Genomic DNA, 25,193 nt, shown 5'->3' with positions numbered 1-25,193 from the left:
TCCTTAACCCATGGGATCTAGGACGCAATCTAAGTTGATATGGGTTCAATTTTGGGTTTGATAGGGTTAAATTTGGGGGAAGATCAGTGATTATGCCCCTGTGTGTGTGCGTGTGTGTGTGCGCGCGCGCGTGCGCTTGTGTGCACGTGTGTGTGCACCAGACAGGCAGCATCCAGATGAGAAGAGACGATGCAATACAAAGCAGAACAAAACTCGAGTATGGACGCATTTCCTCATTTCATATCAGTTTGCTCCATCGACCCCCAACAGCTTGTTGTAAGTACTATAAGAATTGGCTCAAGTGGCCTGTATGACACATATATTATTATCGGGTCAGGCTGCTACATTTGTGATTAATATCAAGTGTTAAAGAATGGATTATATAGCCCACGGCCAACCAAAGAACATTACTACTTTACAAACGAGAGGGAAGGGGAAGAAAAAAATTGTAGCAGGGTTAACACCACATCAAACCAAGAAAAACTTAATGGCTGGCCTATTTCGAACACAGGAATTTCACAGGCAATCGTCGAAATCCCGTAGGAACATATAGGGGCCACGTATAGAGCTATAATCAGGAAGTAACGCCTAGATTCGTGAGGGGGTGGGAATAGGCTGTAAAGCCTATGGCAACTTCACGTTGGCCAGGTCCCCCATGGACGATTTCCCAGTCTCTTCCGCTGCAAAGTCCTGTAACATTCCAACACGCTCATCAGTTAACTTTGGTTAATTGTTTTAGCAAAAGAGCTCTGTGATAATACACGGATAGAATGAAAAATAAACAACATTGTGTGCCTGACCAAGGCATGAGATGACATGAATGAAAATAAATAAATGTGATAGCAGTATAACATGGTTGAGTACCTGCAGGCGCTGCATCAAGTACATCAAGAACAAATGCACAAACACCTGGAACAGGTATACGCAGATTCAATCAGAGATCAGCCTTAATAAGATCTAAAATAAACATACAGGATCAAAATTATGTTCTTGCCAGATAGAATAGAAGGCTGACTCGGGCAACAGGATGCCGCCACAAAAATCTTGTCGCCCTCACAGCCCCTGAATCTAAAAACTTCGCAGCTTTTTGTAACTGGAACGCCAAAAATGCCAAGGTAAAATATTAGCACTCTCCCACTATTTGTTAGGATGCTGCACTCCAGATTTCCATTGGACACATATACCTGATGATTTGCCGTTGCCATGTGTCGATGATGCAGTGGAAGAGGCCTGAAATATAAAAGGTAATTATCTAAAACTGTACTAGAACTTCCAAATAGAGGAACACAGCTAAACCTTGGAAATCTCAAGTACAATTTGCAACACATGGCTGCTTCTCTTTTGACTGGACATTCTCACAGCATAAAGAAACTATGGCATGCTTATAAACAATATTTTCCTGCATGTTCAATAATGAAAAGAAAACGGTCAACATACTCTAGCGCATTGATATCAGTATCTTCTTCCCATGATGATGCTGATCTGCGAGAAACCCTACTCCTTTCTGCTTCTACCTATCAAATGGAACACAAAGATAACAGAATGGTAGGAAGATAAGAACATCCGCAGGACAATTCCTATAGCACAAGCAACATAGGAAGAAGAGAAATTATGAACCTGCACTTCATGGAATTGCTTCAATGATTTCTCCAGTTGGAACTCTAATGCACCTTTTTCACTGGCCATGGATTCTAATTGTGTTTGCTTGTGGTACTGGAAGAAATAATGCATAGATAATGAATTAGCTCTCCTTAGCTAAAATGTCAATGACAGAAAAGGAAATTGGTATGCTTCAGCACATACCAGCAAATCAGTGAGCTCACGGTATCTTTTCTCTAGCTCAACATGCTCCTAAAAAGAGACACATTTGCACAAGAAAAAGTAACCATTAAGTATGATCTGGTAACAAGATAGATTGTAGTAAATGTTGCATTCGTCCAGTTATAAGGTGGGTAAATGTTGTTCACCCAGTTTTAACAAGAAAAGTGTGATTTGATTAGGATTAACAACCTGTCTAGAATAATGCTCTGCGTCTCGTCTCATTCCAGCCATTTCAACTCTCATCTTCTGCAACTCAGCCTACATCATACAAATAAAGATGTTGAACAAATAATGGTGCAAGACAGAGCATTCTGATTACTATAATAGAAACAACTCCATTGATCCTTTTTACATTTTCTGTGATATTATACCTGATCATCATATTAGCATTTTTACCTAAACTTCCGAATTATTACTTGACAACTGATTCTTTGATATCTTATGAATTAAATGGTACCTCCAAGGATAATATCTGGCTTTCTGCCTCTCTTTGGCTTTGCCGTGCTCGCTCAACTTCCTCCTGCCATGCCTGTATCTGCTTTCCAAAAGCACAGCATCAAGAGAAACAAACACCATAGTGTTACATTTCAGGATAGTGCAATATGCTAAGTTCTATTATTTCAAAAGCAAAGGTAAATAAATACAGATAGACATTTGTAGATAGGGTAGTAAATAGATCCACAATATGAGTATCTCAGGTATGGAGTGTGCTAAAAGTACAGCTCATATTAATCCCGTAAAGAAACCAAGGTTCTTTGATTTTAACCTGAAGAACCCCCAGTTATACTTTCACGGTTTCACCACTATTTGGAATCAGTTCCACACTATATATATATTGTTATGCCTTGTTGCTACTTCTTTGCCGCTATTTTATCTGGCTGAGTGTCTGTGCAAAGGTAGCTAATACTAATAGGAGGTGCTATCAACTTCTCTGCAGTTCTTGACCCAGACCGTGATCGCACTGCGGATTTCCTGATAGGTGTCAAAACATTTTCCATTTTTCCCCTCCTATTGCTGTCAACTATAATTTTTTAGTAATGAGAAACGGGAGATCTGGTTTAGAAGAAAATTTTAACCTGAAGAGCTTGACTAGCATCTTCAGAAGGCTTTTTCTGAGCACGGCGATTACGAGCTTCCATTTCCTGTAGTTCTTGGTGCAGTGATGCACATTCAACCTGAAACAACCAGGGTACCGATAGTTAATAGCAGAAACTAAACTGATCAGATATGACACACAGTGCGGAAAGGAATTTACCTCAAGTACAGCTACTTTGTGCTCAAATTCCATTGCTCTCGATGAGCTTTGATCAGCAGCTCTCTGTATGCCAACAGAACAGTCAAGATCAAAAATCAGAGACCAATCGACTAAAATGTGACACCCATGGAATCTAAACTAAGTGACATTATTGCAAGTACAAGATTTGGATTAAATTGACATAGAACGGATAGGAGTTGAACTATTTAAACAAGAGCTTAGAAAATTAGTGGAAACATACTATAAATCACATATATGTATTGAAGCACAGCCCTGGAAACATAACAGTTACTAATTTTCTAGCTGGATTACTGTTTCTTGCAAGTACACATGCTGGCCTTGTGGTATTGACGAACCTCTAAAATCTAGATAGATTTGTCTCCACTTAGTCACAGTGCTAGAACTTCTAAATGTTGAATTAGCTCATCTTGGCAGTTTGAGTATGAAACTTGTTTTAAGGACATCTACTTAGATCTTCAAATGTATCCCCTGGAGAACAATACACCAATAAACAGATGAACGCAACTAATGGGATAGCGTGGCATGTGCCAAAACATTTGATCTTACAGGAGTAAACTTTCATTCTGCCGATTCTAGAATGTAGTAGACTAACATCTGTAGTTGTTGAAAGAAATAGTCAGGCTGTGATAAATGCCCCTTGCACTGCGCATGATATTGCAAGAAATGTCAATTGAAACAAACATCTACATAGCACTAACATGCAATTTCCTTGTTAGTGTTCAAGAAAATTGGCAGACAATTTTGACATCCTCACATAATAGACTACATGTTGACGCTTCATATTTATACCTTGTAAAATTACCTGGATTCTAGCAAGAGCATTTGATGCCTCGACAGCCCGATGCTCCAATTCTACTTCTCTGTCAACAGCTGCCTGCAATGTAATAGAAAGTATTGAAATTTTAGAACACAAGAAATTATGATAAAGACAAAGCAATAAAACGGATGCACTTCAACAAATTACCATCTTTGTAGCATTATGTGCAATACGCTCCTCTTCAGCCCTCCGCTCCACGGTTGAAAGTTCCTCTCGTAGAGCCTAACATGTACATGGTACACAGAGGTTAGATTTATTTTTATTTTTTTGAGAATTGCACAGAGGTTAGATAACTTCATGAAAATATGAGGCTGTTCTATTATTCTACCCCAGAAAGTCTATTTCACTAACCTGGATGATCCTGGTTTCAGTAAGCTCACGGTTCCTCTTAAGGCCATCCATATCTTCCTAGTATCCGCAGAAAACAAAATCGATTTATTATTTGATAACATCAGTTATGTTAGTCTTACAGAAGCCTAAAAACATAAGGAAAAGTGTTAACAGTCACCCACATAGCCATACTATTCAAGATTTATATCCAAAAGAGATCATATCAAGCTGTACAACTTAAACACACAGGTGCTAGTTCCTGAGAGTAAGTCCAAGACTTCCACTGATATCTGAGTCTGACAGAGAGAGCACAGGACACTCCAGGTTCATACTCATTTGCGATAACACACAGCTCGAGCTCAAAATTTGAGCAGGAACACGAAGCTCCATTGATTTAAACTATGAACGCAGAATGCTAGAGACTGTAAGAGACTTTCCATGTGTCAAAAAACAGACACGTGCAGATGTACATATATAAAATGAAAATGAGCAACTCCCACTCCCGGGCACAGAATAAACTAGGAGGGGGGAGTTTCTACATCACTAATAAGTTTTTATGCTAAGTTCTACAGCCAGAATTTTTTTAAGACACACAAGGGTGAATATTAACAAAGCTACAAGAATCCGCAAATGACATGAGCATCTTGAGTTCTTGGAATGCGTAAAAAATATCCAAAATCCTGCTACTCCAACTCCAAATCATGTCTACTTGGGACCTTATCTGCATTCAACTAGAAAGAAAGTTCACAAGCACCTCCACGGTATTCCAAATGGAAAAGTACAAAAACACATATGACAACGCAATTATAATTAGATCATGACAGAAAATGAAAGCATGTGAGTAGCAAATCACTGAACAAATGGCCACTGTGCTAGCATATTTGAAACAATTATAATGGCCACTGAACAACATTATCGTACATGTCCTTGATGAGGGTAATGTACAAAGTCCCAGCAAAGTACATTACCCTCATCAAGGACATGTACGATAATGTTGTGACAAGTGTTCGAACAAGTGATGTCGACACCGATGACTTCCCGATTAAGATAGGACTGCATCAGGGGTCAGCTTTGAGCCCTTATCTTTTTGCATTGGTGATGGATGAGGTCACAACTCTCAAGGGATATACAAGGAGATATCCCATGGTGTATGCTCTTTGCGGATGATGTGGTGCTAGTTGACGATAGTCGGACGGGGGTAAATAGGAAGTTAGAGTTATGGAGACAAACCTTGGAATCGAAAGGGTTTAGGCTTAGTAGAACTAAAACCGAGTACATGATGTGCGGTTTCAGTACTACTTGGTGTGAGGAGGAGGTTAGCCTTGATGGCCAGGTGGTACCTCGGAAGGACACCTTTCGGTATTTGGGGTTAATGCTGCAGGAGGATGAGGGTATTGATGAAGATGTGAACCATCGAATCAAAGCCGGATGGATGAAGTGACGCCAAGCTTCTGGCATTCTCTGTGACAAGAGAGTGCCACAAAAGCTAAAAGGCAAGTTCTACAGGACGGCGGTTCGACCCGCAATGTTGTATGGCGCTGAGTGTTGGCCGACTAAAAGGCGATATGTTCAACAGTTAGGTGTGGCGGAGTTGCGTATGTTGAGATGGATGTGTGGCCACACGAGGAAGGATCGAGTCCGGAATGATGATATACGAGATAGAGTTGGGGTAGCACCAATTGAAGAGAAGCTTGTCCAACATCGTCTGAGATGGTTTGGGCATATTCAGCGCAGGCCTCCAGAAGCTCCAGTGCATAGCGGACGACTAAAGCGTGCGGAGAATGTCAAGAGGGCGGGGTAGACCGAATTTGACATGGGAGGAGTCCGTTAAGAGAGACCTGAAGGATTGGAGTATCACCAAAGAGCTAGCTATGGACAGGGGTGCGTGGAAGCTTGCTATCCATGTGCCAGAGCCATGAGTTGGTTGCGAGATCTTATGGGTTTCACCTCTAGCCTACCCCAACTTGTTTGGGACTAAAGGCTTTGTTGTTGTTGTATAATGATTGAAGACAGCAGTAAAGTGCCACTATGGAGTTCATACAATCATACATTAAACTCTGCAACTGCACAGGACACTGGCCACAATGTATGGTTTCCTTTGGCGATGTAGTAGTGTTACAGAAAGATTAAAAGAAACTTGAAAGAGTATGAAAGATGAAACCTGTAAAGATGCCAGCATTTCTTCTGAAGCTGCTGCTTTTTTCTTCCAAGAGTCCAATGATTTAGCTAGAGATTCAATCTCAGTGTTTTTTGCAGCCAAAGCATCAACCATGTTAGATTCAACTCGTGAACCTTGTACTCTGGACACCGATAGTTCTTGGTGTAGTTGCTTTATATGAGCTTCATGTGAGCTACATTTCTCTCTCTGTTATGTGTTATGAAATCAATATATATTAGGGAAAACCACTCTACCATGCATGGGGTTAAGGTAATTGGAAATAAAATGTAATGAGATGAATTTCGGTAAGATAATCTGACCTCCTGAACAAGAAGTTCTTCTAGCTGTGCATTCTCGGATTTATATTCTTGGAGACGGGATGAAAGTCCAGCACAGACCTGTTGATAAGTAAAACATAAACCAACAGGTCAACATATGGACTTAATCACAATAAAGGTAAGCAGGTAACGTGGCAGCGTCACTATGCTTATACTAATCATACCCGAGCTAATCTAGCTTCTTTTGACTGGCCAGTTTTTGCAGCGCTTTTTAGTAATCCCTGAGCCTGCCAAAGACCAACAAGACAGCGCTATAGTGTAAGCAGAGAATGCATTCACATCAGCATATCTTGGTCATTATGAGTGCAATTTGCTACAGCCTACCTCCTCAAGTTGGTCTTGATCCTTCAGAGGAACTGATTCAGACTTATGTTCCTGTTGATTTTGTGTGATTTCTGGTGGATCTGACAAATTATCTTTCTTCAGATCTTGGGATTTGCCAGAACCTTGTGAATCGGGTACTCCAGAGATAGTTCTCTCCTGGATAACAGCCACAGCTGTGTCTTTATCCTCCAAACTGACTGCTAAACCAATGTCAGTAGACTGGTTACTGCTGCTTGGCTCATTTTTTTCGTCTGGAACTGAAGGAGCAGAGCTTTCAGAAGCACTCTCCAAATTGCCAGAATCTGCAACATGATCCGTGATGGGACCTGTATCCTCAGGGGTTCTCTCTATTGACTGGACTTCAACCGCATTATCGACAGCATTAGCAGCTACATCATTTTTAAGGTCAACAGTGGTGTTCTCTACTTTGTCGGATGTGCTCTCAGCATTCGCTCCCTTAACATCAACTGAAGTGACTTCAGGTTCGCTGGCACTAACAATAGCAAGAGCATCATCATTTGATGAATCAGGACGTGCCGAAGGTTTGATCTTCTCAATCTTAATCCTCTCCCGAGGCGGTTGCCTGTTCTTCCTCTCCTTCTGAGCCGCTGTCCTGTTACCTGCATCCCCGGTAGTGAGCTTCAATGGACCCTGCAATGCGGATTTACAGCAGGCTTTAGACATCAGGTATCAGGCACGCCGTCTGCAAGGAATCAAGTACGCTCAAGAAGTCTATCCAGTTGCGACCTTCTCCCTGGGCTTTCCCCTCTTTGCTTGCCCTTCTTGGCCATTCGATCCTTCAGCAAACAAACATCAGCGATTACTTATATTCCAACTCGCCGAGCAGCTGGCTAACACGGGGCAATGTTTACCTGAGGGCTGAGGAGCAGTCTGCTCGTCGGACAGCTCGGTGGCCACGCTTTTCGCCCTCCGGTCGACCACTTCGAGCAAGTCTGTTACAGCAAAAAACAGGATACTTGTTACAGCTCCACATTGCCAACAACTCAATGGCGTATCAAGCAGGCAATGGGTTCGGGTGGGGTGCAACTGGCCCGCCCGCACACCCAAAGGCGGTCGAACAAGGCACTGCATCAAGGCTAGCTCGCCAGATTTCGCAGCCGGCGTCGTAATCCCACGCAGTAACCGCCGCGGATGCAGTACTAGAGTCGAGGGGAGAAACCCCAGATCTTAGCCCGCAGGAGAGGTGGATCTCGGCGGCGATCGGGAGGAGGGGAGGGGAGAGGAGGCTCTGGCGCGTACCTTCGGCGACCTTGAGCCAGGAGGCCATGGCGGGATCACCGCCCCGGCGAGAGGAGGGTGGCTGGCGACGAGACGGCGAGCTAGGTAGATGAACTGACTGGTGAGATTTCCGGCCGCGGCAGTGGGGTTCTCTTCGCGGGATAGTTGGTGCTGGCGGGGCTCGGAGGTCGGATCCGACCGACCGGTGGGTTTGCTTTGGTGAATGGCATCATGGAATCATATAGGCATCATAGATACTGGAGAAGCATTCCTCTTCTATCTCGCCAAAGCCCGTCTAGCTCAGTTGGTAGAGCGCAAGGCTCTTAACCTTGTGGTCGTGGGTTCGAGCCCCACGGTGGGCGAATGTGGCGTGCCATTTTTTTCTTCATTCATTCATATTTTGGGTCCATTATAGAATTTCCCAAACCTTTTTTCTTTGTTCATTCATATTTTTGGGGCCATTATAGAATTTCTCAAACTATGAACCATTGGATCGCTCATATGAATCTTGGCACACTGCCACGTCATGGTTTTCATTCGTGACGCAAACATTTTATCCTTTCCTTCCTATAGCAAGCGCAGGTCGAGGCTTCTTCATTCATTCATATTTTGGGTCCATTATAGAATTTCCCAAACCTTTTTTCTTTGTTCATTCATATTTTTGGGGCCATTATAGAATTTCTCAAACTATGAACCATTGGATCGCTCATATGAATCTTGGCACACTGCCACGTCATGGTTTTCATTCGTGACGCAAACATTTTATCCTTTCCTTCCTATAGCAAGCGCAGGTCGAGGCTTCTTCATTCATTCATATTTTGGGTCCATTATAGAATTTCCCAAACCTTTTTTCTTTGTTCATTCATATTTTTGGGGCCATTATAGAATTTCTCAAACTATGAACCATTGGATCGCTCATATGAATCTTGGCACACTGCCACGTCATGGTTTTCATTCGTGACGCAAACATCTTATCCTTTCCTTCCTATAGCAAGCGCAGGGTCGAGGCTTCTTCAAAATCTCGTTATTCTCTTCGAGAGAGAGTGAGGCAGAGCTCTCGTCGTTGTCATATGTGCATCAGGTATCCCGTATCCCGTCGCCTCCCCACTGCCCACCTCACCGCCACCGACACTCGCTACCACCACTATCGAAAAAGGGTTTTCCCCCGCTTTGTATACAAAGCAACCAACCGAGACAACCAACAATAGGTGCTGGGACGGAAGCAGCACAGTCATGCCCAAAAGAAATAAAAGAGAAAATACAAGAGAAACAAATGCCGACAACGGCGGATCGACAAAAAACGAAGAAGCCTCGCGGCCGTTGCATCCATCGGAGATCGCCCACCAAGCTCTGAGACTCCCAAGAGTCGGTACCAATCAACACCTTCAAGAAGGGACGCGACGATGACGACGCTGCTGCCAAGGGTTTCCCGTGGTGCGCGGTGAGGAGAGAGGAAGGGTACCCCGGACGCCCTCCAGGAAGGTCTGGCGCACCCTCAGGCGCCACCGCGTCGGTGTCGGCCAAGCCAACAGGGATTTCTTCCACTCCCAACCTTCACCTTAGGCACTCCGGAGCTCGCCACCAAACCAACCACCACCCTGCGCACCCCGGTCATGAAGCTTCTGTTGGGGAACGTAGTAATTTCAAAAAAAATTCCTACGCACACGCAAGATCATGGTGATGCATAGCAACGAGAGGGGAGAGTGTTGTCCACGTACCCTCGTAGACCGAAAGCGGAAGCGTTAGCACAACGTGGTTGATGTAGTCGTACGTCTTCACGATCCGACCGATCAAGTACCGAACGCACGGCACCTCCGAGTTCTGCACACGTTCAACTCGATGACATCCCTCGAACTCTGATCCAGCCGAGTGTTAGGGGAGAGTTTCGTCAGCACGACGGCGTGGTGACGATGATGATATTCTACCGACGCAGGGCTTCGCATAAGCACTGCTACGATATGATCGAGGATGGATTATGGTGGAGGGGGCACCGCACACGGCTAAGAGATCAAGAGATCAATTGTTGTGTCTTTGGGGTGCCCCTGCCCCCGTATATAAAGGAGTAGAGGAGGGGGAGGGTCGGCCCTCTCTATGGCGCGCCCTAGGGAATTCCTACTCCCACCGGGAGTAGGATTCCCCCTTTCCTAGTAGAACTAGAAGCCCTTCCAAGTAGTAGGAGTAGGAGGGAAGGAAAGGGAAGGGAAAAGGAGAAGGAAGGAAGGAGGCGCCCCCTTCCCTAGTCCAATTCGGACCAGCCCATGGGGAGGGGTGCGGCCACCCTTTGAGGCCTTTCTCTCCTTTCCCGTATGGCCCATTAAGGCCCAATATGATTTCCCGTAACTCCCCGGTACTCCCAAAAATACTCGAATCACTCGGAACCTTCCCGATATTCGAATATAGTCGTCCAATATATCGATCTTTATGTCTCGACCATTTTGAGACTCCTTGTCATGTCCACGATCTCATCCGGGACTCCGAACTCCTTCGGTACATCAAAACACATAAACTCATAATATAACCGTCATCGAACTTTAAGCGTGCGGACCCTACGGGTTCGAGAACTATGTAGACATGACCGAGACACGTCTCCGGTCAATAACCAATAGCGGAACCTGGATGCTCATATTGGCTCCTACATATTCTACGAAGATCTTTATCGGTCAAACCGCATAACAACATACGTTGTTCCCTTTGTCATCGGTATGTTACTTGCCCGAGATTCGATCGTCGGTATCTCAATACCTAGTATCTCGTTACCGGCAAGTCTCTTTACTCGTTCCGGAACACATCATCCCGTAACTAACTCATTTGTTGCAATGCTTACAAGGCTTAAGTGATGTGCATTACCAAGAGGGCCCAGAGATACCTCTCCGACAATCGGAGTGACAAATCCTAATCTCGAAATATGCCAACCCAACAAGTACCTTCAGAGACACCTGTAGAGCACCTTTATAATCACCCAGTTACGTTGTGTCATTTGGTAGCACACAAAGTGTTCCTCCGGTAAACGGGAGTTGCATAATCTCATAGTCATAGGAACATGTATAAGTAATGAAGAAAGCAATATCAACAAACTAAACGATCAAGTGCTAAGCTAACGGAATGGGTCAAGTCAATCACATCATTCTCCTAATGATGTGATCCCGTTAATCAAATGACAACTTATGTCTATGGTTAGAAAACATAACCATCTTTGATCAACGAGCTAGTCAAGTAGAGGCATACTAGTGACACTCTGTTTGTCTATGTATTCACACATGTATTATGTTTCCGATTAATACAACTCTAGCATGAATAATAAACATTTATCATGATATAAGGAAATAAATAATAACTGTATTATTGCCTCTAGGGCATATTTCCTTCAGTCTCCCACTTGCACTAGAGTCAATAATCTAGTTCACATCGCCATGTGATTTAACATCAATAGTTCACATCACCATGTGATTAACACCCATAGTTCACATCGTCATGTGACGAACACCCAAAGGGTTTACTAGAGTAAATAATCTAGTTCACATTGCTATGTGATTAATACCCAAAGAGTACTAAGGTGTGATCATGTTTTGCTTGTGAGGGAAGTTTAGTCAATGGGTCTGCCACATTCAGATCCGTATGTGTTTTACAAATTTCTATGTCAACAATGCTCTACACGGAGCTACTCTAGCTAATTTCTCCCACTTTCAATATGTATCCAGATTGATACTTAGAGTCATTTGGATCAATGTCAAAACTTGCATCGACGTAACCCTTTACGACGAACCTTTTGTCACCACCATAATCGGGAAACATATCCTTATTCCACTAAGGATAATTTTTGACCAATGTCCAGTGATCTACTCCTAGATCACTATTGTACTCTCTTGCCAAACTCAGGGCTGGGTATACAATAGGTCTGGTACACAGCATGGCATACGTTATAGAACCTATGGCTGGGGCATAGGGAATGACTTTCATTCTCTCTCTATCTTCTGCCATGGTCGGGTTTTGAGTCTTACTCAACTTCACACCTTGTAACACAGGCAAGAACTCCTTTTTGACTGTTCCATTTTGAGCTACTTCAAAATCTTGTCAAGGTATGTACTCATTGAAAAACTTATCAAGCGTCTTGATCTATCTCTATAGATCTTGATGCTCAATATGTAAGCAGCTTCACCAAGGTCCTTTTTTGAAAAACTCCTTTCAAACATTCCTTTATGCTTTGCAGAATAATTCTACATTATCTCCGATCAACAATATGTCATACATATACTTATCAGAAATGCTGTAGTGCTCACATTCACTTTCTTGTAAATACAGGCTTCACCGCAAGTCTGTATAAAACTATATGCTTTGATCAACTTATCAAAGCGTATATTCCAACTCTGAGATGCTTGCACCAGTCCATAGATGGATCGCTGGAGCTTGCATATTTTGTTAGTACCTTTAGGATTGACAAAACCTTCTGGTTGCATCATTTACAACTTTTCTTTAATAAATCCATTAAGGAATGCAGTTTTGTTTATCCATTTGCCAGATTTCATAAAATGCGACAATTGCTAACATGATTTGGACAGACTTAAGCATATATACGAGTGAGAAACTCTCATCGTAGTCAACACCTTGAACTTGTCGAAAACCTTTTTGCGACAATTCTAGCTTTTTAGATAGTAACACTACTATCAGCGTTCCTCTTCCTCTTGGAGATCCATTTAATCTCAACGGCTCGCCGATCATTGGGCAGGTCAATCAAAGTCCATACTTTGTTCTCATACATGGATCTCATCTCAGATTTCATGGCCTCAAGCCATTTCATGGAATCTGGGCTCATCATCGCTTCCTCATAGTTCGTAGGCTTGTCATGGTCAAGTAACATGACCTCCAGAACAGGATTACCGTACCACTCAGGTGCGGATATCACTCTGGTTTACCTACGAGGTTTCGGTGTAACTTGATCTGAAGTTACATGATCATCATCATTAGCTTCCTCACTAATTGGTGTAGTAGTCACAGGAACAGATTTCTGTGATGAACTACTTTCCAATAAGGGAGCAGGTACAGTTACCTCATCAAGTTCTACTTTCTTCCCACTCACTTTTTTCGAGAGAAACTCCTTCTCTAGAAAGGATCCATTCTCTGCAATGAATATCTTGCCTTCGGATCTATGATAAAAGGTGTACCCAATATTTTCTTTTGGGTATCCTATGAAGACGCACTTCTCCAATTTGGGTTTGAGATTATCAGGTTGAAACTTTTTCACATAAGCATTGCAACCTCAAACTTTAAGAAATGACAGCTTAGGTTTCTTGCCAAACCATAGTTCATACGGTGTCGTCTCAACGGATTTAGATGGTGACCTATTTAACGTGAATGTAGCTGTCTCTAATGTATAACCCCAAAACGATAGTGGTAAATCGGTAAGAGACATCATAGATCGCACCGTATCTAATAAAGTACAGTTACGACGTTCGGACACACCATTACACTGTGGTGTTCCAGGTGGCGTGAGTAGTGAAACTATTTCACATTGTTTTAACGGAAGGCCAAACTCGTAACTCAAATATTTTACTTCTGCAATGATATCGTAGACATTTTTATTTTTGTTACGATGATTCTCCACTTCACTCTGAAATTCTTTGAACTTTTTAAATGTTTGAGACTTGTGTTTCATCAAGTAGATATACTCATATCTGCTCAAATCATATGTGAAGATCGGAAAATAATGATACCTGCCGCGAGCCTCAATATTCATCGGACCACATACATCAGTACGTATGATTTCCAACAAATCTGTTGCTCGCTCCATTGTTCCGGAGAACAGAGTCTTAGCCATCTTGCTCATGAGGCATGGTTCGCAAGCATCAACCGATTCATTGTCAAGTGATTCCAAAAGCCCATCAGCATGGATTTTCTTCATGCGCTTTACACCAATATGACCTAAACGGTAGTGCCACAAATAAGTTGCATTATTATTATTAACTTTGCATCTTTTGGCTTCAATATTACGAAAATGTGTATCACCACGATCGAGATCCAACAAACCATTTTCATTGGGTGTATGACCATTGAAGGTTTTATTCATGTAAACAGAACAACAATTATTCTCTAACTTATATGAATAACCGTATTGCAATAAACATGATCTAATCATATTTATGCTCAACACAAACACTAAATAACATTTATTTTACGCTTAACACTAATCTCGAAAGTATAGGGAGTGTGTGATGATGATCATATCAATCTTGGAACCATTTCCAATACACATCGTCACTTCACCCTTAACTAGTCTCTGTTCATTCTGCAACTCCCGTTTCAAGTTACTATTCTTAGCAACTGAACTAGTATCAAATACTGAGGGGTTTCTATAAACACTAGTAAAGTACACATCAATAACATGTATATCAAATATACCTATGTTCACTTTGCCATCCTTCTTATCCGCCAATTACTTGGGGTAGTTCCACTTCCAGTGACCAGTCCCTTTGCAGTAGAAACACTTAGTCTCAGGCTTAGGACCAGACTTGGGCTTCTTCACTTGAGTAGCAACTTACTTGCCGTTCTTCTTGAAGTTCCCCTTCTTCCCTTTGCCCTTTTCTTGAAACTAGTGGTCTTGTCAACCATCAACGCTTGATGTTTTTCTTGATTTCTACCTTCGTTGATTTTAGCATCATGAAGAGCTTGGGAATCGTTTCCGTTATCCCTTGCATATTATAGTTCATCACGAAGTTCTACTAACTTGGTGATGGTGACTAGATAATTCTGTCAAACACTATCTTATCTGGAAGATTAACTCCCACTTGATTCAAACGATTGTAGTACCCAGACAATCTGAGCACGTGCTCACTGCTTGAGCTATTCTCCTCCATCTTTTAGCTATAGAACTTGTTGAAGACTTCATATCTCTCAACTCGGGTATTTGCTTGAAATATTAACTTCAACTCCTGAAACATCTCATATGGTCCATGACATTCAAAATGTCTTTGAAGTCCCGATTCTAAGCCGTTAAGCATGGCGCACTAAACTATCAAGTAGTCATCATATTGAGCTAGCCAAATGTTTATAACATCTGCATCTGCTCCTGCAATAGGTTTGTCACCTAGCGGTGCATCAAGGACATAATTCTTCTGTGCAGCAATGAGGATAAACCTCAGATCACGGATCCAATCCGCATCATTGCTACTAACATCTTTCAACTTAGTTTTCTCTAGGAACATATCAAAAATAAAACAGGGGAGCTAAACGCGAGCTATTGATCTACAACATAGATATGCTAATACTACCAGGACTAAGTTCATGATAAATTTAAGTTCAATTAATCATATTACTTAAGAACTCCCACTTAGAAAGATATCCCTCTAATCTTCTAAGTGATCACGTGATCCAAATCAACTAAACCATAACCGATTGTCACGTGAAATGGAATAGTTTTCAATGGTGAACATGACTATGTTGATCATATCTACTATATGATTCACGCTCAACCTTTCGGTCTCAGTGTTCCGAGGCCATATCTGCATATGCTAGGCTCGTCAAGTTTAACCTGAGTATTCTGCGCATGCAAAACTGGCTTGCACCCGTTGTAGATGGACGTAGAGCTTATCACACCCAATCATCACGTGGTGTCTGGGCACGACGAACTTTGGCAATGGTGCATACTCAGGGAGAACACTTTTATCTTGAAATTTAGTGAGAGATCATCTTATAATGCTATCGTCAATCAAAGCAAGATAAGATGCATAAAAGATAAACATCACATGCAATCAATAAGTGATATGATATGGCCATCATCATCTTGTGCTTGTGATCTCCATCTCCTAAGCACCGTCATAATCACCATCGTCACCGGCACGACACCTTGATCTCCATCGTAGCATCGTTGTCGTCTCGCCAATCTTATGCTTCCACGACTATCGCTATCGCTTAGTGATAAAGTAAAGCATTACAGCGCAATTGCATTGCATACAATAAAGAGAAAACCATATGGCTCCTGCCAGTTGCCGATAACTCGGTTACAAAACATGATCATCTCATACAATACAATTTAGCATCATGTCTTGACCATATCACATCACAAAATGCCCTGCAAAAACAAGTTAGACGTCCTCTACTTTGTTGCTGCAAGTTTTACGTGACTGCTACGGGCTTAGCAAGAACCGTTCTTACCTAGGCATCAAAACCACAACGATAGTTTGTCAAGTTGGTGATGTTTTAACCTTCGCAAGGACCGGGCATAGCCACACTCGGTTCAACTAAAGTTGGAGAAACTGACACCCGCCAGCCATCGGTGTGCAAAGCACGTCGGTAGAACCAGTCTTGCGTAAGCGTACGCGTAATGTCGGTCCGGGCCGCTTCATCCAACAATACTGCCGAACCAAAGTATGACATGCTGGTATGCAGTATGACTTATATCGCCCACAACTCACTTGTGTTCTACTCGTGCATATGACATCTACGCATAAAACCAAGCTCGGATGCCACTGTTGGGGAACGTAGTAATTTCAAATTTTTCCTACGCACACGCAAGATCATGGTGATGCACAACAATGATAGGGGAGAGTGTTGTCCACGTACCCTCATAGACCGAAAGCGGAAGCATTAGCACAACGCGGTTGATGTAGTCGTACGTCTTCACGATCCGACCGATCAAGTACCGAACGCACGACACCTCCGAGTTCAGCACACGTTCAGCCCGATGACGTCCCTCGAACTCTGATCCAGCCGAGTGTTGAGGGAGAGTTTCGCCATCACGATGGCGTGGTGATGATGTTGGTGTTCTACCGACGCAGGGTTTCGCCTAAGCACCGCTACAGTATTATCGAGGTGGACTATGATGGAGGGTGCACCGCACACGGTTAAAAGATCAACTTGATCAATTGTTGTGTCTATGGGGTGCCCCCTACCCCCGTATATAAAGGAGTGGAGGAGGGGGAGGGCCGGCCCACTCTATGGCGCGCCCTAGGGGAGTCCTACTCCCACCGGGAGTAGGATTCCTCCTTTCCTAGTAGAACTAGGAGCCCTTCCAAGTAGTAGGAGTAGGAGGGAAGGAAAAGGAAGGGAAAAGGAGAAGGAAGGAAGGGGGCACCACCCCTCCCTAGTCCAATTCAAAAAATCCCATGGGGAGGGGTGCGGCCACCCTTTGAGGCCTTTCTCTCCTTTCCCGTATGGCCCATTAAGGCCCAATACGAATTCCCGTTACTCCCCGGTACTCTCGAAAATACCCGAATCACTCGGAACCTTTCCGATGTCCGAATATAGTCGTCCAATATATCGATCTTTACGTCTCGACCATTTCGAGACTCCTCGTCATGTCCCCGATCTCATCCGGGACTCCGAACTCCTTCGGTATATCAAAACATATAAACTCATAATATAACTGTCATCGTAACTTTAAGCGTGCGGACCCTACGGGTTCGAGAACTATGTAGACATGACCGAGACACGTCTCCGGTCAATAACCAATAGCGGAACCTGGATGCTCATATGGGCTCCTACGTATTCTACGAAGATCTTTATTGGTCAAACCGCATAACAACATACGTTGTTCCCTTTGTCATCGGCATGTTACTTTCCCGAGATTCGATCATTGGTATCTCAATACCTAGTTCAATCTCGTTACCGGCAAGTCTCTTTACTCGTTCCGTAACACATTATCCCGCAACTAACTCATTAGTTGCAATGCTTGCATGGCTTAAGTGATGTGCATTACCGAGAGGGCCCAGAGATACCTCTCCGACAATCGGAGTGACAAATCCTAATCTCGAAATACGCCAACCCAACAAGTACCTTTCGGAGACACCTGTAGAGCACCTATAATCACCCTGTTACGGTTGTGATTTGGTAATCAACACAAAGTGTTCCTCCGTAAAACGGGAGTTGCATAATCTCATAGTCATAGAACATGTATAAGTCATGAAGAAAGCAATAGCAAACAAACTAAAACGATCAAAGTGCTATGCTAACGGAATGGGTGAAGTCATCACATCATTCTCCTAATGATGTGATCCCGTTAATCAAATGACAACTCATGTCTATGGTTAGGAAACATAACCATCTTTGATCAACGAGCTAGTCAAGTAGAGGCATACTAGTGACACTCTGTTTGTCTATGTATTCACACATGTATTATGTTTCCGGTTAATACAATTCTAGCATGAATAATAAACATTTATCATGATATAAGGAAATAAATAATAACTATTATATTGCCTCTAGGGCATATTTCCTTCAATGGACCATGTATCAAAAAAGTACTATATATTTATATACACTATTGTACTTGTCGGCTATAAGGTTGGTTATAGATGACATGGCAAAATCCAGCAACATATTTCCTTCATGAGTGTCTCTCTCTAAAAAGGTGTGTACAGCAAAGATGATTGTGAAGCAAAGACTCAAATCATACAAGACGCTCCAAGCAAAACACATATCATATGGTGAATAAAAATATAGCTCCAAGTAAAGTTACCGATGGAAGTAGACGAAAGAGGGGATGCCTTCCGGGGCATCCCCAAGCTTTGGCTTTTTGGTGTCCTTATATTATCTTGGGGGTTCCATGGGCATCCCCAAGCTTAGGCTCTTGCCACTCCTTGTTCCATAATCCATCAAATCCTTACCCAAAACTTGAAAACTTCACAACACAAAACTTAAAGTAGAAAATCTCGTGAGCTCCGTTAGCGAAAGAAAACAAAATACCACTTCAAGGTACAGTAATGAACTCATTCTTTATTTATATTGGTGTTAAACCTACTGTATTCCAACTTCTCTATGGTTTATAAACTATTTTACTAGCCATAGATTCATCAAAATAAGCAAACAACACACGAAAAACAGAATCTGTCAAAAACAGAACAGTCTGTAGTAATATGTAGCTAGCGCAAGATCTGGAACCCCAAAAATTCTAAAATAAATTTCTGGACGTGAGGAATTTATCTATTAACCATCTGAAAAAATAATTAACTAAATATCACTTTCCAAATAAAAATGGCAGCAGTTCTCGTGAGCGCTAAAGTTTCTGTTTTTTACAGCAAGATTAACAAAAAACTTTCCCCAAGTCTTCCCAACGGTTCTACTTGTCACAAACACTAATTAAACACAAAAAAACACAACCAAAACAGAGGCTAGATAAATTATTTATTACTAAACAGGAGCAAAAAGCAAGTAATAAAAATAAAATTGGTTTGCCTCCCAACAAGCGCTATCGTTTAACGCCCCTAGCTAGGCATAAAAGCAAGGATAGATCTAGGTATTGCCATCTTTGGTAGGAAATCCATAAGTGGCTCTCATAATAAATTCATAAAGTAATTTAATTTTCTTTCTAGGAAAGTGTTCCATGCCTTTCCTTAACGGAAATTGTAATCTAATATTTCCTTCCTTCATATCAATAATTGCACCAATCGTTCTAAGGAAAGGTCTACCAAGAATAATAGGACATGAAGGATTGCAATCTATGTCAAGAACAATAAAATCTACGGGCACATAGTTCTTATTTGCAACAATAAGAACATCATTAATTCTTCCCATAGGTTTCTTAATAGTGGAATCCGCAAGGTGCAAGTTTAAAGAGCAATCATCAAAATCACGGAAACCTAACAAATCACACAAAGTCTTTAAAATCGTGGAAACACTAGCACCCAAATCACACAAAGCATAGCATTCATGATATTTAATTTTAATTTTAATAGTTGGTTCCCACTCATCATAAATTTTTTTCTAGGGATAGAAACTTCCAACTCAAGTTTTTCTTCATAAGATTGCATCAAAGCATCAACGGTATGTTTAGTAAAAGCTTTATTTTGGCTATAAGCATGAGGAAAATTTAGCATGGATTGCAACAAGGAAATACAATATATCAAAGAGCAGCTATCATAATCAAATACCTTGAAATCCAAAATAGTAGGTTCATTAACATCTAGAGTTTTGATCTCTTCAATCCCACTTTCATCAAATTTAGCATCAAGATCTAAAAACTCCGAATTTTTGAAACGCCTTCTAGGTAAAGGTGGATCATATTCAGTCCCATCATTATCAAGATTCATATTGCAAAACAAAGATTTAATAGGGGACACATCAATAACTTTTAGATCTTCATCTTTATTATCAAAGGAACTAGAGGAACATGCTCTTATAAAGGAATCTTTCTTAGCACGCATCCTAGCGGTTCTTTCTTTGCACTCATCAATGGAAATTATCATGGCTTTGAGAGACTCATTGATATCATGCTTAGGAGGAATAGATCTAAGTTTTAAAGAATCAACATCAAGAGAAATTCTATCAACGTTCCTAGCCAAATCATCAACCTTAAGCAATTTCTCTTCAAGCAAAGCATTGAAATTATTTTGTGAATTCATAAATTCCTTAACACTAGTCTCAAATTCAGAGGGCATCTTATTAAAATTTCCATAAGAATTGTTGTAGGAATTACCATAATTATTAGAGGAATTACTAGGATAAGGCCTAGGATTAAAGTTTCCACTATACGCATTGTTACCAAAATTATTCCTACCAACAAAATTCACATCCATAGATTCATTATTATTCTCAATCAAAGTAGACAAAGGCATATCATTAGGATCAGAAGAAACACTCTTAGTAGCAAATAATTTCATAAGTTCATCCAACTTTCCATTCAAAACATTAATTTCTTCTATCGCATGCACTTTTTATTAGTAGATCTTTCAGTGTGCCATTGAGAATAATTAACCATAATATTATCTAGGAGTTTAGTAGCTTCTCCTAAAGTGATTTCCATAAAAGTGCCTCCCGCGGCCGAATCTAAAAGGTTTCTAGAAGCAAAATTCAATCCGGCATAAAAAATTTGTATAATCATCCACAAATTCAAACCATGTGTTGGGCAATTACGTATCATTAATTTCAACCTCTCCCAAGCTTGTGCAACATGTTCATGATCAAGTTTCTTAAAATTCATAATATCGTTTCTAAGAGAGATGATCTTAGCGGGAGGAAAATACTTAGAGATAAAAGCATCTTTGCACTTATTCCAAGAATCAATACTATTTTAGGCAAAGACGAAAACCAAGCTTTAGCACGATCGCTAAGCGAAAAAGGAAATAGCTTCAATTTAACAATATCATTGTCCACATCTTTTTTTTTCATATCACACAAATCAACGAAGCTATTTAGATGGGTAGCGGCATCTTCACTAGGAACGCTGGAAAACGGATCTTTCATGACAAGATTCAGCAAGGCAACATTAATTTCACAAGATTCAACATCGGTAAGAGGAGCAATAAGAGTGCTAATAAAATCATTGTTGTTGGTATTGGTAAAGTCACACAATTTAGTGTTATCTTGAGCCATCGTGACAAGCAAGCAATCCAACACACAAGCAAACGAGGAACGGGAAAAAGAGGCAAATAGAGAGAGAGGGAGGATAGAGAGAGAGGGTGAATAAAACGGCAAGGGTGAAGTGGGGGAGAGGAAAACGAGAGGCAAATGGCAAATAATGTAATGCGGGAGATAAGGGTTTGTGATGGGTACTTGGTATGTTGACTTTTGCGTAGACCTCCCCGGCAACGGCGCCAGAAATCCTTCTTGCTACCTCTTGAGCACTGCATTGGTTTTCCCTTGAAGAGGAAAGGGTGATGCAGCAAAGTAGCGTAAGTATTTCCCTCAGTTTTTGAGAACCAAGGTATCAATCCAGTAAGAGGCTACACGCGAGTCCCTGATACGTCTCCATCGTATCTATAATTTTTGATTGTTCCATGCCAATATTCTACAACTTTCATATACTTTTGGCAACTTTCTATACTATTTTTGGGACTAACATATTGATCCAGTGCCTAGTGTCAGTTCCTGTTTGTTGCATGTTTTTTGTTTCGCAGAATATCCATATCAAACGGAGTCCAAACGGGATAAAAACTGACGGAGATTATTTTTGGAATATATATGATTTTGGGGAAGAAAAATCCATGCGAGACGATGCCCGAGGGGGCCACGAGGCAGGGGGCGCGCCCCAGGGGGGCAGGCGCGCCCCTGACCCTTGTGGCCACCCCGTAAGGCGGTTGATGCCCTTCTTTCGCTGCAAGAAAGCTAATATCCGGATAGAGATCGTGTTTAAATTTCAGCCCAATCGGATTTATAGATCTTCGGGAATATAAGAAACGGTGAAAGGGAAGAATCTGAGAACGCAGAAACAGAGAGAGAGAGAGATAGAGAGACAGAACCAATCTCGGAGGGGCTCTCGCCCCTCCCACGCCATGGAGTCCATGGACCAGAGGGGAAACCCTTCTCCCATCTAGGGAGGAGGTCAAGGAATAAGAAGAAGGAGGGGGGCTCTCTCCCCCTCGCTTCCGGTGGCACCGGAGTGCCACCGGGGGCCATCATCATCACCGCAATCTTCACCAACAACTTCACCGCCATCATCACCAACTCTTCCCCCCTCTATGCAGCGGTGTAACCTCTCTCTTTACCGATGTAATCTCTACTTAAACATGGTGCTCAATGCTATATATTATTTCCCAATGATGTATGGCTATCCTATGATGTTTGAGTAGATCTGTTTTGTCCTATGGGCTATTTGATGATCAAGATTGGTTTGAGTTGCATGTTTTATTATTGATGTTGTCCTATGGTGCTCTCCATGTCGCGCAAGTGTGAGGGATCCCCGCTGTAGGGTGTTGCAATACGTTCATGATTCGCTTATAGTGGGTTGCGTGAGTGACTGAAACACAAACCCGAGTAAGGGGGTTGTTGCGTATGGGATAAAGAGGACTTGATGCCTTATAATGCTATGGTTGGGTTTTACCTTAATGATCTTTAGTAGTTGTGGATGCTTGCTAGAGTTCCAATCATAAGTGCATATGATCCAAGTAGAGAAAGTATGTTAGCTTATGCCTCTCCCTCAAATAAAATTGCAATAATGATTATCCGTCTAGTTACCGATTGCCTAGGGACAAATAACTTTCTCGTAACAACAAGCTCTTTACTAAAACTAACTTAGTTGTGTCTTTATATAAACAGCCCTTACTTTTATTTACATGCTCTTTATTATCTTGCAAACCTATCCAACAACACCTACAAAGTACTTCTAGTTTCATACTTGTTCTAGGTAAAGCGAACGTCAAGCGTGCGTAGAGTTGTATCGGTGGTCGATAGCACTTGAGGGAATATTTGTTATGCCTTTAGCTCCTCGTTGGTTTCGACACTCTTACTTATCGAAAACTGTTGCGATCCCCTATACTTGTGGGTTATCAAGACCTTTTCTGGCGCCGTTGCTGGGGAGCAATAGCGTGGGGTGAATATTCTCGTGTGTGCTTGTTTGCTTTATCAGTAAGTAATTTTTATTTGTTGTTCTTAGTTGTTTTCTATCTTTAGTTATGGGTAGGAAACGCAAAATACCAAAAAAATTAGTTGTACCTACTAAACCAATGGTTGAAGAACCACTCAAAATCTATCACACTCCTGATGCTTATTACTTGGATCATCTTCGATCCCTATGTGCTCATGCTGAAACTCCAACTAGCTTAGTTGAGGGCAAATATTTAGATGAGAATGCTTGTTATGTGCGACACCGAATATCTGAAAAAGGGAAAACTTTACTGGGTCAAATTCAGCGTTTGCAATGCTATGCTTGGAATTTATGCGAAATATATGATATTACTTGTTGTTCTGAAAACCCTAAGAAACACCTTCCCTATCAATATGAGTTTAGTGATAATGGAATCGTATCTTCGTATGCTAAGGGTGTTTATAGTTACTATGATGTTCAACAAATTGAAGAATTTGTTGGTTTTAAGGGTGCTTATGAAATTGCTTCTTTGATCGAAATGTATGATGCTACTCTTTACAAATCTGAAAATTTTGCCATACTTAAATATTGCTCTGATAATTATGCTTCTAATGCCTATGTTGAACCATATATTGAGGACTACCCCGCTGTCCAAGAAGAGACTAATATTTTGCAGGAGTCTATGGAAGAAGAAATTGATGAAACTGTGAGCTCATTGGATGAAAAAGATGAGGAGGAGAGCGAAGAACAAAAGGGGGAAGAGCGGATTGGTCACCCCTGCTCACCTTCTAATGATAGTAACTCTTCAACTCATACATTGTTTAATTTCCCTTCATGCTTACCGAAGGATGAATGCTATGATAATTGATATGATCCCGTTGATTCTTTTGAAATATCCCTTTTTGATGATGCTTGCTATGCTTGTGGCCAAGATGCCAATATGAATTATGCTTATGAAGATGAACTTGCTATATTGCTATAGTTCCTTATGTTAAACATGAAATTGTTGCTATTGCACCCACGCATGATAGTCCTATTATCTTTTTGAATTCTCCCAACTACACTATATCGGAGAAGTTTACCCTTATTAAGGATTATATTGATGGGTTGCCTTATACCATTGCACATGATGATTTTGATGAATATAATATGCATGTGCTTGCTGCTCCTACTTGCAATTATTATGAGAGAGGAACTATATCTCCACCTCTCTATGTTTCCAATATGATAAAATTGCAAGAAACAGTTTATACTATGCATTGGCCTTTACTATGTGTGCATGAATTGTTCTTTTATGACATGCCGATGCATAGGAAGAGAGTTAGACTTCGTTGTTGCATGATATATGTTACATTGTGCTCACTACTAAATTACAAATCATTGTTAATTAAAATTGGCTTTGATGGCACTATATGCCTAGCTTAATGGCTTTACAGAAAGCGCTGCCAGAGAGACAACCCAGAAGTTTTAGAGAGTCATTTATTTCTGTTGAGTGCTTTCATATAGTTTAAAAATAACAAAAATAAAGAGGGGAACCCAAAACTTTCTCAAAAAGGAAAGTGAAAGTGAGAAAGACAAGCATTGTTGAAGTGGGAGAGCTCCTTGAACTTTGTTCATGCTCACAGCAACTTTGTGAATCTTGATTACAGAAACTTTTCAAC

The 25,193-nt window shown here is 41.5% G+C and overlaps 1 protein-coding gene and 1 non-coding gene across 2 annotated transcripts; one reads left to right on the top strand and one right to left on the bottom strand.

The window, feature by feature from the left end:
* Positions 1-277: 277 nt before the first annotated feature.
* LOC125551841 (golgin-84-like) lies at positions 278-8,509 on the bottom strand. The gene is made up of 21 exons (XM_048715210.1): positions 8,325-8,509; positions 7,937-8,017; positions 7,812-7,861; positions 7,065-7,715; positions 6,905-6,967; positions 6,723-6,800; positions 6,406-6,609; positions 4,266-4,322; positions 4,062-4,136; positions 3,900-3,971; positions 3,077-3,139; positions 2,898-2,996; positions 2,279-2,356; positions 2,011-2,079; positions 1,804-1,851; positions 1,618-1,713; positions 1,438-1,514; positions 1,185-1,230; positions 995-1,093; positions 865-909; positions 278-690 (listed from the first exon to the last, which is right to left on the bottom strand). Exons 1-21 carry the CDS (start codon positions 8,350-8,352, stop codon positions 625-627), a joined length of 2,145 nt encoding a protein of 714 aa, XP_048571167.1. The 5' UTR covers positions 8,353-8,509; the 3' UTR covers positions 278-624.
* An 83-nt stretch (positions 8,510-8,592) lies between these two features.
* TRNAK-CUU lies at positions 8,593-8,665 on the top strand. The gene has a single exon. It is a non-coding gene; the product is annotated as a tRNA-Lys (tRNA).
* Positions 8,666-25,193: the final 16,528 nt, after the last annotated feature.

The sequence above is a fragment of the Triticum urartu genome, chromosome 4, assembly GCF_003073215.2.
Source record: "Triticum urartu cultivar G1812 chromosome 4, Tu2.1, whole genome shotgun sequence".
Taxonomy (NCBI): domain Eukaryota; kingdom Viridiplantae; phylum Streptophyta; class Magnoliopsida; order Poales; family Poaceae; genus Triticum; species Triticum urartu.
Note: the sequence above shows the minus strand (reverse complement) of the source record. Positions and strands in the feature narration are given on the sequence as shown.

Coding starts and splice junctions, on each gene's coding strand:
- LOC125551841 (XM_048715210.1), bottom strand. CDS start 8,352: ATGGCCTCCTGGCTCAAGGTCGCCGAAG. Junction 3,140..3,899: donor ATGCTCTTGCTAGAATCCAG/GTAATTTTACAA, acceptor GTTGGCATACAG/AGAGCTGCTGATCAAAGCTC. Junction 1,515..1,617: donor AGCAATTCCATGAAGTGCAG/GTTCATAATTTC, acceptor TCCATTTGATAG/GTAGAAGCAGAAAGGAGTAG.